Source organism: Mustela lutreola, chromosome 4 (assembly GCF_030435805.1).
Source record: "Mustela lutreola isolate mMusLut2 chromosome 4, mMusLut2.pri, whole genome shotgun sequence".
Taxonomy (NCBI): domain Eukaryota; kingdom Metazoa; phylum Chordata; class Mammalia; order Carnivora; family Mustelidae; genus Mustela; species Mustela lutreola.
In genome coordinates this window covers 39,715,325-39,732,579 of record NC_081293.1, presented here as the reverse complement: position 1 = coordinate 39,732,579, position 17,255 = coordinate 39,715,325, and the positions used below count along the sequence as shown (strand labels likewise).

General features: G+C 35.2%; 1 protein-coding gene across 4 annotated transcripts in view; it reads right to left on the bottom strand.

Moving 5' to 3' along the window:
* Positions 1 to 17,255, bottom strand: part of PARG (poly(ADP-ribose) glycohydrolase) — a 125,583-nt gene that overhangs the window by 87,576 nt on the left and 20,752 nt on the right. For all 4 annotated transcript variants that reach the window (XM_059169617.1, XM_059169616.1, XM_059169614.1 and 1 more), the window contains exon 7: positions 16,332 to 16,406. In XM_059169617.1, coding sequence (XP_059025600.1) covers positions 16,332 to 16,406 — 75 coding nt within the window. The remainder of the gene's footprint in view (positions 1 to 16,331; positions 16,407 to 17,255) is intronic.

Sequence of the window (17,255 nt, the reverse complement as noted above, 5' to 3'; positions counted from 1 at the left end):
AACAACATCACCTGGGAATTCATTTGAAAATATTCTATATTTCACTATGCTGGAAATAGTTCTTGTTGGAGAAAATGTCTTTTTTACAGTGTTTCTCAAGTAATCAAAGAGCATCTGAGGCAACAAGTTACTATGCCACTAAGCTTACTAAAAACGTCTTTAACACAATAAAAAATAATTGCTCAGACAGTTTCAAACTGGAATGTATCATGCAGTTAATCATTACCTGTCATTGTCTTAGCAGTAAGTTATGGGTATGTACTTTTCACAACTAGTACCAACAGTAAAATACCGAGAAGATGATTAGCTCAGTCCTCATTAGATGCAGCTATGATGGTACACTGGCGCTAATAAAATACTCACTGCATCGAGAGGACAATTGACCTATTTAACCCTCATTACCAAGATTACTGCATTGTTGATACAGACTACACATTGAAACTACAAATTTGAAAAACAGGAGAGGAGAAGCAAGATGACAAGGAGTAGGAGACATAAATTTCAACTGGTCCCAGGAATTCACCTAGATATCAAACCATTCCAAACACCTACAAACTCAAGAGGAGATGGAAGACAAGGATAGCAGCAATTCTATGAACAGAAAACCAACCACTTTCTGGAAGGTAGGATACACAGAGAAGTGAATCCAAGGTGTTATCTGGGAAGACAGACCACAGGGGAAGAAGGGGGTAATGGGAGTCTCCATCAGCCAACTACCGGCAAGTGATACTGATAAGCAGCAAAGAACAAAATCAGAACTTTTAGAAGTCTGTGCCATCAACGGCTCCTCCCCCAGAAGATCAATAAGAACAAAAAGCCAAGACTAAGTTTACTGATCAATTAGAACTGCAAAACTCCAGTGCAGCAAAGGGGAATACAGCACATAGAATTCAAAGCTTTTCCTCGTGACTCTTTAGTCTTTCAAAGTTAGTTTTTAAATTTTTCTTTATCTTTTTCTATTTTTTAAATTTTTCTTCTTTCCCTTTTCAGCCAACATCTTATCTAATCAATTCCTTTTTAAAAATCTTTTCTAATTTTCATTTTTATACTCATATTCTATCCCTTCATTGTATTTAACCTTTTTATTGTCTATATATAAGGTTTTCTTTAAAATATGGAGATACAGTTTCTCTTAAGAGACCAAAATATACCCTAAATCTAGTGTATGACTTTGTTCTAGTCTCCTGCCTAATTAGATTCCCTCCTCTTTTTAAAATTTTTGTCTTTGGGCGCCTGGGTGGCTCAGTGGGTTGGGCCGCTGCCTTCGGCTCAGGTCATGATCTCCAGGTCCTGGGATCGAGTCCCGCATTGGGCTCTCTGCTCAGCAGGGAGCCTGCTTCCCTCTCTCTCTCTCTCTCTGCCTGCCTCTCCATCTACTTGTGATTTCTCTCTGTCAAATAAATAAATAAAATCTTTAAAAAAAAATTTTTTTGTCTTTATTTTTTCAACCAACTCCTTATCAATTCCTTTCTTAAATATTTTAAAAACTTTCATCATTACATTCATATTCCATCCCTTCATCATATTTATCCTTATTTGTGTGTGTGTGTACATAAATATAAGTTTCTCTTTAAAATTTTGGGAGGCAGTTTTTTCTAAACAAAATACACCCAAAATCTACTGTGTGGCTCTGTTCTATTCAGCAGCCTGATCATATTCTTTTTTGCCCACCTCCAGTTTCGGGTCTCTTCTGATTTCTTTAGTGTATAGTTCTCTGGGGTCGTTGTTTACCCTTTTAGCATTTTATTCTCTCATTCATTATTCCTCTTTGAACAAAATGACAAAACGGAAAAACTCCCCTCAAAAAGAAAAAGAATAAGAGAGGGTACCACCTGCCAGGGACCTAATCAATATGGACATTTGCAAGATGTCAGAACTAGAGTCAGAATGATGATTATAAAGATACTAGCCAGGCTTGAAAAAAGCATATATGATACTTGAGAATCCCTTTCTGGAGAAATGAAAGAACTTAAATCTAACCAAGTCACAATCAAAAAGGCTATTAACAAGGTACAATAAAAAAATGGAGGCTCTAACTGCTACAATAAATGAGGCAGAAGAGAGAATTAGTGACATAAAAGACCAAAGAATGGAGAATAAAGAAGCTGAGACAGAGATAAACAACTACTGGATCACGAAGGGAGAATGTGAGAGATAAGCAATACCATAAGATGAAACAATATTAGAATAATTGGGATCCCAGAAAAAGAAGAGAGAGAGAGGGCCAGAAGGTATTTTGGAGCAAATTATAGCAGAGAACTTCCCTAATTTGGGGAAGGAAACAGGCATCAAAATCCAGGAGGCACAGAGAACCTCCACCTCAAAATCAATAAAAATAGGCCAACACCCATTATTTAATGGTAAAATTTACAAGTCTCAGAGACAAAAAGAAAATCCTGAAAGCAGCTTGGGACAAGAAGTCTGTAACCTACAACACTAGAAACATTACACTGACAGGTGACTTATCCACAGAGACCTGGCATGCTAGAAAGGACTGGCATGATATATTCAGAGCACTAAGTGAGAAAAATATGAAGCCAAGAATACTAACTATATCCAGCTAGGTTGTCACTGAAAATAGGAGAGATAAAAAGCTTCCTGGACAAACAAAGCCTGAAAGAATTTGCAAACACCAAACCAAACCTACAGCAAATAATGAAACGGGTCCTCTAAACCAAAAGAGAGCCTAAAAGTAACACAGATCAGAAAGGAAAAGAGACAATATACAATAACAGTCACCTTACAGGCAATACAATGGTACTAAATTCATATCTTTCAATAGTTACCCTGAATGTAAATGGGCTAAACGACCCAATCAAAAGACACAGGGATTCAGAACAGATAAAAAAAAAACAAGACCCACCAATATGCTGTCTGTAAGAAACTCATTTTAGACCCAAAGACACCTCCAGATTTAAAGTGAGTGGGTGGAAAACCATTTACCATGCTAATGGACATCAAAAGGAAGCTGGGGTGGCAATCCTTGTATCAGACAAATTACGTTTTAAACCAAAGACTATAATAAGAGATGAGGAAGAACAATATATCTTACTTAAAGGATATATCCAACAAGAAGATCTAACAATTTTAAAATATTTATGCCCCTAATATGGGAGCAGCCAATTAATAACAACATCAAAGAAACACATCAACAATAATAGAATAATAGTAGTTTTAACAACCCCTTCACTGAAATGGACTGATCATCTAAATAAAAGATCAACAAGGACATAAAGGCTTTAAATGACACACTGAACCAGATGGACATCACAGAAATATTCAGCACATTCCATCCCAAAACAACAGAATACACATTCTTCTCCAGTGCACATGGAACAGTCTCCAGAATAGATCACATCTTAGATCACAAATCAGGTCTCAACCGGTACCAAAGACTAGGATCATTCCCTGCATATTTTCGGACCACAGTGCTTTGAAACTAGAACTCAATCACAAGAAGAAAGTTGGGAAAAACTCAAATACATGGAAGCTAAAGAGCATCCTACTGAAGAATGAATGAGTCAATCAGGAAATTAAAGAATTATTCTGCCATTGCTCATGGAAACAAATGAAAATGAAAACACAACTGTTCAAAATCATTGGGATACAGAAAAGGCAGTCCTGAGAGGAAAGTATACAGCAATACAAGCCTTTTACAAGAAACAAAAAAGGTCTCAAATAATCGATCTAATGCTACACCTAAAGAAGCTGCAGAAAGAACAGCAAATAAAGCCTAAATCCAGCAGGAGAAGAGAAATTATTAAGATCAGAGAAGAAATCAATGAAATAGAAACCAAAAGAACAGCATAACAGATCAATGGAAGTAGGAGCTGGTTCTTTGAAAGAATTAGTAAGATTAATAAACCCCTGGCCAGACTTATCAAAAAGAAAAGAGAAAGGACCCAAATTAATAAAATCATGAATGAAAGAGGAGATCATAACCAATACCAAAGAAATACAAACAATTATAAGAACATATTGTGAGCAATTATATGCCAGCAAATTCTGGAAGAAATGAATGCATTCCTAGAGACATATAAACTACCACAACTGAACCAGGAAGAAAGAGAAAACCTGAACAGACCCATAACTGGTAAGGCGATTGAAGCTGTAATTTTTTTTTTTTAAGATTTTATTTATTTATTTATTTGACAGAGAGAGAGAGAGAGAGAGATCACAAGCAGGCAGAGAGGCAGGCAGAGAGAGAGATGCGGGACTCAATCCCAGGACCCTGGGATCATGACCTGAGCCGAAGGCAGCGGCTTAACCCAGGGGCCACCCAGGGGCCCTGAAGCCGTAATTAAAAATATCCCAACAAACAAGAGCCCAGGGCCAGATGGCTTCCCAGGGGAATTCTATCAAACATTTAAGGAAGAATTAATACGTATTCTCCTGAAACTGTTCAAAAAAATAGAGATGGAAGGAAAACTTCCAAACTCATTTTATGAGGCCAGCATTACTTGATCCCAAAACCAGACAAAGACCCCATCTAAAAGGAGAATTACAGACCAATATCCCTGATGAACATAGATGCAAAAATTCTCACCAAAATACTAACCAATAGGATTGAACCAACAGTATAATAAAAGGATTATTTACCACAACCAAGTGGGATTTACTCCTGGGCTGCAAGGTTGTTTCAACATCCGCAAATCAATGTTGAGGCAATACATTAATAAAAGAAAGAACAAGAACCATATGATACTCTCAATGGATACAGAAAAAGCATTTGACTAAGGACAGTATCCTTTCTTGATTAAAACTCTTCACAGTGTAGGGACAGAGGGTACATACCACACTATCATAAAAGTCATCTATGGAAAAACCCATAGTGAATATCATTCTCAATGGGGGAAAAACTGAGAGCTTTTCCCCTAAGGTCAGAACACAGCAGGGATGTCCACTATCACCACTGCTATTCAACATAGTACTCAAAGTCCTAGTAACAGTAATCAGACAACAAAAAGAAATAAAAGACATCTGAATCAGCAAAGAAGAAGTCAAATCTTCACTCTTTGCAAATGATAGAATACCTTATATGGAAAACCCAAAAGACTCTACCCCCAAACTGCTAGAACTCATACAGAAATTCAGTAAAGTGGCAGGATATAAAATCAGTTGCATTTCTATATACCAGCACCAAGACAGAAGAAAGAGAAATTAAGGAGTCGATCCCATTTACAATTGCACTGAAAACCATAAGATACCTAGGAATAAATCTAACCAAAGAGGCAAAGAAGCTGTAGTCAGAGAACTATTAAGTACTCATGAAAGAAGTTGAGGAAGACACAAAGAAATGGAAAAATGTTCCACCCTCATGGATTGGAAGAACAAATATTGTGAAAATGTCTAAGCTACCTAGAGCAATCCACACATTTAATGCAATCCCTATCAAAATACCATCAACTTTTTTCATAGAAATGGAACAAATAATCCTAAAATTTATATGGAAACAGAAAAGACCCCAAATAACAAGAGGAATGTTGAAAAAGAAATCCAAAGCTGGTGGCATCACAATTCCAGACTTCAAGCTCTATTAAAAACTGTAAACATCAAGACAGTATGGTACTGGCACAAAAACAGACACATAGATCAATGGAACAGAACAGAGAGTTCAGTAATGGACCCTCAATTCTATGGTTAACTAATCTTTGACAAAGCAGGAAAGAATGTCCAATGGACAAAAGACAGTCTCTTCAACAAATGGTGCTGGGAAAATTGGACAGCCCCATGCACAAGAATGAAACTGGACCATTTCCTTATACCATACTCAAAAATAGACTCAAAATGGACGAAAAACCTAAATGTGAGACAGAAACCCATCAAAATCCTTGAGAACACAGGCAGCAACCTCTTTGACCTCAGCTGCAGCGATTTCTTCCTAGAAACATCACCAGAGGCAAGAGAAGCAAGGGCAAAAAAATGAAGTACTGGGAATTCATCAATATCAAAAGCTTTTGCACAGCAACGGAAACAGTCAACACCAAGAGACAACAGACAGAATGTGAGAAGACATTTGCAAATGATATATCAGATAAAGGGCTAGTATCCAAAATCTATAAAGAACTGATCAAACTCAACACCCAAAAAACAAAGAATCCAATCAAGAAATGGGCAAAAGACATGAACAGACATTTCAGCAAAGAAGACACCCAAATGGCCAACAGACACATAAAAAAATACTCAACATCACTCGGCATCAGGGAAATACAAATCAAAACCTCAATGAGATACCACCTCACCCCGGTCAGAATGGCTAAAACTAACAAGTCAGAAAATGACAGGGGCTGGTGAAGATGTGGAGAAAGGGGAACCCTCCTACACTGTTGGTGGGAAGGCAAGCTGGTGCAGCCACTCTGAAAACAGTACGGAGGTTCCTCAAAAAGTTGAAAATAGACTACCCTATGACCCAGCAATTGCACCACTGCGTATTTACCCCCAAAAAACAAATGTAGTAATCCGAAGGGGTAAATGCACCCCAGTGTTTATAGCAACAATGTCCACAATAGCCTAACTATGAAAAAAGCCTAGATATCCCTCAACAGATGAATGGATGAAGAAGATGTGGTGTGTGTGTGTGTGTGTGTGTGTGTGTGTATACACACACAATGGAATATAATGAAGCCATCAAAAAATCTGTAATCTTCCAATTTGCAACAATGTGGATGGAACTAGAGGATAGTATGATAAGTAAAATAAGTCAATCAGAGAAAGACAATTATTATATGATCTCACTGATATGAGGAATCTGAGAAACAAGACAGAGGATCATGGGGGAAGGGACGGAAAAATGAAATAAAACAAAACCAGAGAGGGAGACAAGGGAGACAAACCATAAGCAACTCTTAATCTCAGGAAATTAACTAATGGTTGCTGAAATGGAGGGAGGGATGGGAGGGATGGGGAGGCTGGGTGTTGGACATTGGGAGGGTATGTGCAATGGTGAGTGCTGTGAATTGTTTTAAGACTGATGAATCACAGACCTGTACCCCTGAAACAAATAGTACATTATGTGCTAATTTAAAAAAAAAAAATTGAAAAACAAAAATCATTCATCCTGAATCTTTAAAGTTATTTGAAAAAAAGTTATGACTGCTTAAAAAAAACAGATTTACATTTTTTTAAATATCCTTTTATCTTCAGATATTATATACCACAAAATCCTACTGGTTGTTAAATATGAGACCTTACATGTAAATAACAGTGTTAGCAGTTTATCTAAAAGAAATACAGTAGGAACATAACAGTAAATGTAAATGAATTTACCAGGAATTATAAATCAAGGCATTACGGCCAACCAAATAAAAACAAAACAAAACAAAACAAAAAACACTTCAAACTAGTTAACAGAAATATCAATCATGAAAAAGATTAAAACACGGAATTACTATCACCCCGTAACAGAGTAAATTCCTGGATAATAAAATCAATGCCATAGCAACATTTAAAAGTAATGGTTTCTGGGGCACCTGGGTGCCTCAGTTGGTCAAGCAATTGCCTTCAGCTCGGGTCATGATCTCAGGATCCTGGCATTGAGCCCCACATCGGGCTCTCTGCTCCTGGGGGAGCCTGCTTCTCCCTCTCCCTCTGCCTGCCACTCCCCTGCTTATGCTCTCCCTCTGTCAAATAAATAAATAAAGTGTATTTTTTTTTAAACAAGTAATGGCTTCCATAGCTATTCGAACCAAACAATTAAGGTTGGAGTTACAGGACACTAATATACTAGGTTTATTTCTTATTGGAATAAAGAAGAAATTGCACTGATGGATTTTCACATGTGGGTATCCTATTTTCCATCCTCCTTGTCCTCTACATACACAAATAAGACAGACAGTATTTCACAAACACAAAATAACAACACTGACATCATTAATGACGCAGTGCATGGAGGGCTCAACTGCGACTTATCATCCATAATAACTTAACGAGTTTATAAAGCAAGATGCCTAGTTCCAACTGCAGCAATTAGTACTACAGAATATGCACTATTTAAAATAAATCATGAATCTGATACCCTCAACATATGCTCTGATCCAAAAACATACCTTAACCAAACTAGGGGGGAAAGTCCACATATTTCATATATGAGTCTTAAATTCAGTATTTTAGTGACTATGATTAGTTCTCTTTTGGCTCCTACAGTTCTCATGAATTAAATTAAGTCAAAAGCTGTAAAGCAATGCAGACCTTATTGTTTGTAGAGACTGTGAGTCATCAGGGGAAGAAGTCCAAAAAGGCTAAATTTCCACTGAACTCCAAATCAGAGGTTTGAAAGCTAGAGAGATAAAGACATTAGCTGTAGTCTTATGAAACATTCAAGGCTGCTTTCATTTGATTAGGAATTTGCTACAGGCTCTTTGTGACAAATGTAATAACGACACTTTAAATCTTTTAAGCTTTGAAGAAAGATCCAGAAACAGATTAGCCATGAAGGATTGCATTTAGACTCAGAAGCTAACGAGTAATGTGTTTATATACATTCAGAAACTTACTTCTGCATTACTAAATAAATAAACAAATAAATAAGAGCTATTGTGGCTGCAATCTTTACTGGCTATTAGTTAAGGAAATATGCCCTGATTTGAAATACTGATTACAACAACCTGTTGCCTTACATCACCATTTCCCAAACTATTCTAGAAAATACCAATGTTCCATGAAATGTTTATTGCGGGGTGGGGGGGGGGGTTATACTGTGGAGAGAGAAAAGAGCAAAACTGCTCTAGTATTTTTGTTCTAAAATTTTTAATAGAGAAAAAATACTAAGCACATCTGGCATAGTTATTAGATAAGCTGTCCTTAATAGTATGCATGCCCCAGAAAGTCAGGAAGTCTACAAGATACCACTTGAAGACAGATGTATTGATGTTAAAGTGATCCATAAACATGGTACTATTATGTTTTAGGCTATTTAATGAGAAACGATTTATGCTATGATTTTTGCCTAATAATTTTAACACACTTTAACTTTTTATCAAATAAACATGAATCAAATTTAACAACTTCGGGACGCCTGGGTGGCTCAGTTGGTTAAGCAGCTGCCTACGGCTCAGGTCATGATCCCAGCGTCCTGGGATCAAGTCCCACATTGGCGTCCTTGCTCGGCAGGGAGTCTGCTTCTCCCTCTGCCTCTGCCTGCCATTCTGTCTGCCTGTGTTCGCTCTCTCTCCCCCTCTTTCTCTATGACAAAAAAAAAAAAAACTTAAAAAAAAAATTTAACAACTTCTTCCAGCCATGACATTATACATGTAAGATGAACTTTTTCTATAATCTAATTTAATACTAGCTTGTATTTATTTTTCTACAATGTTATGTCAATAATTATAATTTTTAAAGTTCCCAATAATTATAATTTTAAAGTAGAGTTTATGAGTTCAAAATATCATTTTAGTTAAACATAGGTATAACAGCATATCCTTCAATTTTGAAGATAATAAATTCTAATGTACCTATCTTCAAACTTTTTAATTACTTATGAAGAACTCTGAAGGAAAAAAGTAACTAGGGCGTAATTTGTTCCACTTAGTTTGCATCCTTCAAAACTCAGTGTGACTCCCATTTACCTTTTAAAGTTAAGTAGCACATTAAAAAATGCAAGTTCATTACTGACAGATTTACACGACCTCCTTTACAGGGAAAAAGGCTTTACACTCAACCTTTCTCTGAGAAGTCACAGGATACCAGTTGACAGGATGACACATATACAATATTTTAATAGCTACAGCAAAAGTAAAGGATGCATAATCTCTGAGTTGTAATAAAGAATTTATTGCATATGTATGAGGTATAGACTTCATGCTGTATTTACTACAAACAAACAAAAAAAAAAAAACTGTGGCTTCCAAAAAAGAATATATTACTAGCCTAATCACAGCAACAAAACTTTTCTCCTTTAAGTGTTTTTCCATTTTTTATTTGTAAATTCTATTCATTCCCGCACTCCTATTTCTCAGTCTCTTTTAGCAGTCACAGATGTAAAAATAATAAAACCCCTCATTTTGTTATTTATGGCAGCCTGTATAAACCAACAGAAGTGAGGAAATAAGAGGCTTAGTCGATTCTATCTTTTCTATTCCAGACATAAAACTAAACACGAAAATGAAAATAAAATAGTCACTAAAACTTTAGGTTTTCTTTCAAAAACTAATCCATTTGCTGAAAAAGTTTGCTACATAAGTCAGTTTTATAATTTAAAATTCTTTATACTGAATAAACTAACATCCACATTTATTGTGAAGTATACATTCAAAAAGTACACAAAATATATTATGTATGGTCTAATGAATATTTATAAAGCAAACATCCATTTTTTACTACCACCCAGGTACAGACACAGAAGCCAGGATCACAGACACAGAAGTAATCACTCTTAAACATACCATAAGAGCTTTAATGTGGCATGTGAATTACAAGGTAACTCACTGAGAATGAGAAGAAATAGTGCCACAGCTGTTGTAATATGGGAACTATTTAAAACATCTCTAAAATGCATTAATAGAGGACCTTTTTTAATATATAGAACATTTTGTTAAACTTTCCTGGGGAAAAAATGCTAGTAATAACAATCTACTTAGAATACAAATTATAGAAGTACCTGAATTAAATTTTGTGGAATATCACACAGGAGAGCCATAAAACACAGACTATTTGTTCCTAGCACTTCCAACATCTGGCAATGAAGAAGACCAATATTAACACTCTAGATGCAAAAAACACTAAGTAATGGCTATTTCAACTGGCTACCATCTAAATATTTAAGTATAAATTACAAAATAACAGATCTCTGTGATCTTTGCTGGGCTCTAGCAAAAGTAAAAACTCACTTTCATCTCAAATAAGTACGCTCACATAGCAGGATTAGCAGGATTCTGTGTCTCTTACTTCTTGCACTAGATATTAGTGTATAGATAAAATCATACCATGGAATGATATTAAATGACCGTGGTTATTAACACCTTCTGTTCTGAAGGTCACAAAATCTAATACACACAGAATTAGCCAAAAACAAGGTTTTAGGGGCGCCTGGGTGGCTCAGTGGGTTAAGCCTCTGCTTTCGGCTCAGGTCATGATCCCAGGGTTCTGGGATCGAGTCCCCCATCGGGCTCTCTGTTCAGCAGGAGCCTGCTTTCCTTACTCTCTCTCTGCCTGCCTCTCTGCCTACTTGTGATCTCTGTCTGTCAAGTAAATTAAAAAAAAAAAAAAAAAAGAAAAAACAAGGTTTTAAGGAGATAAATTTTAACTGCCCCCAAATATACTTAACTTCTGCAGTTAAAATATTAAGTTGATATGTTAAACTTAAACTTCATTTTTTTCTTAGCAAAGCAAGGCTTGCAGAGTTCAATGTAACATTTAAGTAAACAATTTCCAAATACTGCTAATAAGCAACATTTAAGAACCCTTTTTAAAGTACTCCTACTTTTAAATTATGCGGACATAGATAATGTGGACATAGATAATCTATGTGGACATAGATAATGCAAAGCAAATATAATTCATTCATAATTTAAAATCTAGCCAAACAATCGCTTCTCTTGTACTATAGATCTCATTTTCCTCCTCCAATCCCACTAAAACATATGTCTTTAATCACCATGAGCCTGGGCAATGTTATCCTTGTGGGCTGTGATGTGGTAAAGATCTATATTAATATCCTTGGAGATTTGATGGACAGAAAAACACACAACCATATTAAACATCCAACGACTTCTGTTAAATACGTTGATGACAATGGAATAACAAAGAGTCACAGGGAAGAATACCTCTGAATCTCTAGATATACTTTATACAAAAACAGATGTCCTTAATACTAATAAAGTATACTTTATACTTTACTCCAATAGCTAAGAAAATGATCTATCAATTTGATGGAATATTATATAACCATTAAGATTAAAGATGATAAAGCTATGTAACACAATTTTGTAATATATCCTAAAACATTTTAAATATACTTTTGTATCTAGATATAACTATAAAATACTAGATCTAAGTGCAAAGACTTAAGAAAATAAGAAATGAATATTTGGTACAGTTACAGGGACTCCTCCAACCATTTGTACTTTTACAAAGTAAATAAAAATCAGAAGGTCAAAAACGCAATGCCTCTCTCTCTAAAGAACTATAAAACTATCATCAGCACCTTGGTAATCATCTCATATTTATGTTCTACACTAAACACACCAAAACTTGCTATATATTACCCTTCTGGGCAAGGTCACCTGACAAAAGGGAAACAAGATCCTGTCTGAGTAGTTTCATTAAGAAGAGAGAGAAAAAATGACTACTTTACCTCATACCAAGGTGACAGAGGTATTTTAACCAAAGGCATGTTTTACTGCCATTGTCAAGTGTCAAATTTAATGTTACTTTTACCAAAATTAACAACTGCATCCAATTAAAACCCAGAAAACTACAAAATGCAAACAGAGCATGTATAAATTACAATTTAAGACAAAGAGGATATTAATTTGGTCAACTTTGCATCAAAAACTCTATCTCTGTAAGACTAAGAGATACAGAGATTCAAGGATATTCTGATACAGACACAAGCCTTCTATTATTTTATGCCTGCCACTGAGCATAGTATAGGTCAAAAGCTTGATAAAGGAACTCTGAAATTACTGGTCCTATCTCAAAATGCAAAACTCTTTTAGATTCTATTAATATGATTATAAAAGTTACTCTTCACAGCTAACTCCTTGCAGTAACTAATAAGCTGACCCTAAAATTCAAATAGAAATGCCAAAGATCCACAATGGCCAAAACAAACTAGAAAAAGAACAAAGTTGGAGCACTCACACTTCCCAGCTTAAAAATGACTTCAAAGTTTAGTAATCAAGACTGTGTGATAGTGGCATAAAGACAGAATATAGATCAATGGGCCAGATAAATGTTTATGGTCAACTAGTTTTTGAAAGAATGCCAAGAAATGTCAATAGGAATATTAGAGTCTTTTTAACAAATGGTTCGGGGACAACCAGATGCCCACAATACAAAATAATGAAATCACATGTCTACCTTGTATAATATAGGAAAATTAACACAAAATGGATACTTATCTGCAAAACAGTAAAAGTGGACCCCTAATTCATACCATATATGTAAATTAACTCAAAATGGGTCATGGACTTAAATATAAGAACTAAAACCACAAAATTCTTAGAAATAAACAAAGGCGTAAGTCTTTCTGACATCAGAATAGCTTCTTAGATATGACAACAAAAAATAGAAACAAAAGAAAAAAATAAATTGGAATTTATTGAAATTGAAAATTTTTGTGCTTCAAAGGATACCATCAAGAAAATGAAAAGACAACCTATATAATAGGAGAAAGTATCTACAAATCAAATACCTGATAAAGGACTTATGATTTAAAAGACAAAACTCAGTAAAAAAAAAAAAAAAATTGTAAAGGGCAAAGGAATTGAATGAATAATTCTCAAAAGAAATACATAAATGGCCAACAGTCTCATGAAAAGATGTTCAAAATCATCAGTCATTAGAGAAATGCAAATCAAAGCACAGTGAGATACTTCACACCAACTAGAATGGCTAAAATCAAAAGGACACACATTAACAAGCAATGATGTAGAGAAACGAATCCTTGTGCAATGCCAGTAGGACTGTAAAGTAAAGCACCCATTGGATCAATAGTTTGAAAGTTCCTTAAAATATGAAATGATAAGTTAGCAAATAACCTAGCAATTTCTAGGTATATATCGAAAGGAGTGAAACAACAGGCCCACACAAAAACCTATACACAAATGTTCACAGCAATACTAATGACAATAGCCAAAAAGTGGAAACAACCCAAATGTCCATCAATTGATGAATCGATAAAGAAGATATGGCATACTTATACAATGGATATTATTCAGCAATAAAAAAGTATAAAGTACTGACATATGCTACAACACAAATGAACCTTGTAACATTGTGCAAAGTGAAAGAAGTTAATGCATTTAACAAGCTATTTGCAAAATATATTTCCTTTAACTACTCCTCTACACTTTTTACGCTCAACCACCCAAATACTAGTCCTCTATAATATCTCCCCCATGATCCAAAATAATAGACTCATTAGACTCTATTAAACCATTTCTTCCACTCTGCCTAATTCTTACAGTTACCTATAGACATTTTCAGGGCTCCCTGCTTTCTGATGATAAGACTGTCAATCAATTCTATCTTTAATAAAACAATGGCTTATACGTAAGGGTGTTCAGTGTTCTTAAGGGTTAAACATCATTATAAGAAAAAAAGAACAAAAACTTTAAGTCTGACTCTTGATCTTAACTCAGGTCTTGATCTTAGGATTGTGACTTCAAGCCCTGAGTTGGGCTCCACGCTGGGCACGGAGCCTACTTTAAAAAAAGAAAGAAAGAAAGAAAAAGAACATTATTTTGTGATGGAATTGATCTGAGCTCAAATCTAGATCCCCCAATACTTTGTTGGTGAATTCTCTCAATATTTGTATAATGCTGACCAAGTTACTTAAGTTCTAAGTCTACTTTCCTCTCTAAATTGAATGTGATATCTACACTTCACAAAAGTGTTTGAGGATTAAATTCAATATTATATTCCTTTTCATACATATGTCTTCAATAAATGCAATTCCCTTTATTATTCTTTTCCTCAAAAGTAGCTGAACGTAGCTTAAGTGGGTACGAGAAGAATAAATGAAAGAAGATGGGATTGGGAGGGAGACAAACCATAAGTGACTCTTATCCTCACAAAACAAACTGAGGGTTGCTGGGGGGAGGGGGTTTGGGAGAAGGGGGTGGGATTATAGACATTGGGGAGGGTATGTGCTTTGGTGAGTGCTGTGAAGTGTGTAAACCTGGCAATTCACAGACCTGTACCCCTGGGGATAAAAATATATGTTTATAAAAAAAAAAAAAAAAAAAGAAACTGAGGGTTGCTGGGGGGAGGGGGGTTGGGAGAAGGGGGGTGGGGTTATGGACATTGGGGAGGGTATATGCTTTGGTGAGTGCTGTGAAGTGTGTAAACCTGGTGATTTACAGACCTGTACCCCTGGGGATAAAAATATATGTTTATAAAAAATAAAGAATTAAAAGTTAAAAAAAAAAAGTAGCTGAACGTATTTCTCTTGGTCTGTGAAAAAAATGTAGTAGATAAAGGACATACACAGGAAAAAGAATGATCTCAAGCTTTAAAAGCAAGTTGATTACAAATTTATATTATAAACCTCACATTTTATTAGTAAAATTACCTGTTAACAGTCTAAGAATTAAAGTCATTTAAACTGGAGATCTCTCATTCTCCCAGTGATACCACCATAGTTACTAGAAAATTACTTTATCCTAACCAAAATTTGCTTTTCCAAGAGGCTTGAATATCTTACAGGAACACTTTCTTAGGCAACAAATTTAACAAACATAGTAAGCTCTTATACACTGCAGAAGGTAACGTACAGGGAGCTTTATGTGCTAATTACACTTTCCAAATGAGATGTCATCTTTCTTTGATTTTCCATGCAAATTTTATTTATTTGTTTTTAAGATTTTATTTATTTGTTTTTAAGATTTTATTTATTTATTCTAGAGACAGAGTTTTGGGGAGGAGCAGAAGGAGAGGGACAAGCGACTCTATACTAAGCATGGAGCCCAAAGCAGGGCTCCATCTCAGGATCCTGAGACCATGACCTGAGCTAAAACCAAGAGTCAAAGGCTTAACCAGCTGAACCACCTAGGCACCCTTCCATGCAAATTTTTAAATTTATTTGTGGCACTCCCTCTTTTGCCATGCTTTCATTTTTCTAACACAACTATGAAAGTAGTATTCTTACCCATTAAAATGGTATACTAAATTACTACAATTTGTTATGGAAAAGGATTTTACAGCATAAACCCCAGGCTATAATTCTGTGCCCTTTGACCTAGCCATCTAATTTCTGGAAATCACCCAAGGAAGCAATATTGAATTTGGGAAAACATATATATATACATCCCCATATATATGTGTGTGTGTGTGTGTATATATACCTACACAAACATACATAAACATGTTACTACAGTGTAAATGAGAACAGAGGAAAACTGGATGCAGCCTAGATGTTTCCAATCATGAAATAATCATAAAATATCATACAACCATTAATACTGTTAATGATGGTATAAATATTTAACAGAGCATTATGAGAGATTAAAGCAAAATTCAAAATTAGCTCCCAAAGCATACATATAATAGGAAATATTTTTCACAAAAATAATGGATAATAATTATGTTAGTATGACAGATTTATGGGTATTTTCTCAAAATTTTTATACACAGATTATTTTCATAAGTTAAAGAAATGAGCATACTTTTACCTTATCCCAGAAATCAACCAAAGCTGTAAAGTCCCATTTCTTAGAATATGCCACATTGTATTTCAGAATAGCATCCTATGGAAAAAGCATAAACAAAACTTCATGATATAGTCAGGTAAATTATCTACAAATACCCTTTTCTCCTTTATGAACTTATTTCCAGTAATCAGCATTCAGCTTCCTCCTACCATTAGCTACTCCATGTAAGTAGCTATGGACAAACAGAATACAAACAGAATATTCATTATTATTTATCATTCTCTTAAGAAAAATGAGATTAGAAAGGTCAAGCAATAGGAAAAAAATTGTAACTCTAACACTTGCATTATAAACAGAGGTGATAGGGGCGTCTGGGTGGCCCAGTGGGTTAAAGCCTCTGCCTTCGGCTCGGGTCGTGATCCCAGGGTCCTGGGATGGAGCTCCATATCGGGCTCTCTGCTCAGCAGAGGGCCTGCTTCCTCCTCTTTCTCTGCCTCCCTCTCTGCCTATTTGTGATCTGTGTCTGTCAAATAAATAAATAAAATCTTTTAAAAAAAAAGTTCATTAAAAAAATAAAATAAACAGATGTGATACATTCTCAATGGATAAAACTGGATCTTGGAGATAAAAAAATTAAATATCTTAATGACTGTTGGCTATCAATAACTTCACACTATATATGCAAATATACAGTGTATTTTCAGTATTAAAATTTCATGAGAGGAGGAAATTAGGGAAAAATGTCTAAAAAGGCTTCATGGGAGAGATGGCAATAATAAGAAAAGACTGATGCCTAAGGCATAAAATGGTCTTTTTCCCTTTATTATCAGCTATTTTTATAAGCTACATATAAATGGTTATCTTCCCCAAGCAGTTCATATAAACTGTGTATTTACTCAGAGAGAAAAGTCAAAATAGCACGCCATCTACTGGTGTGACATCTGA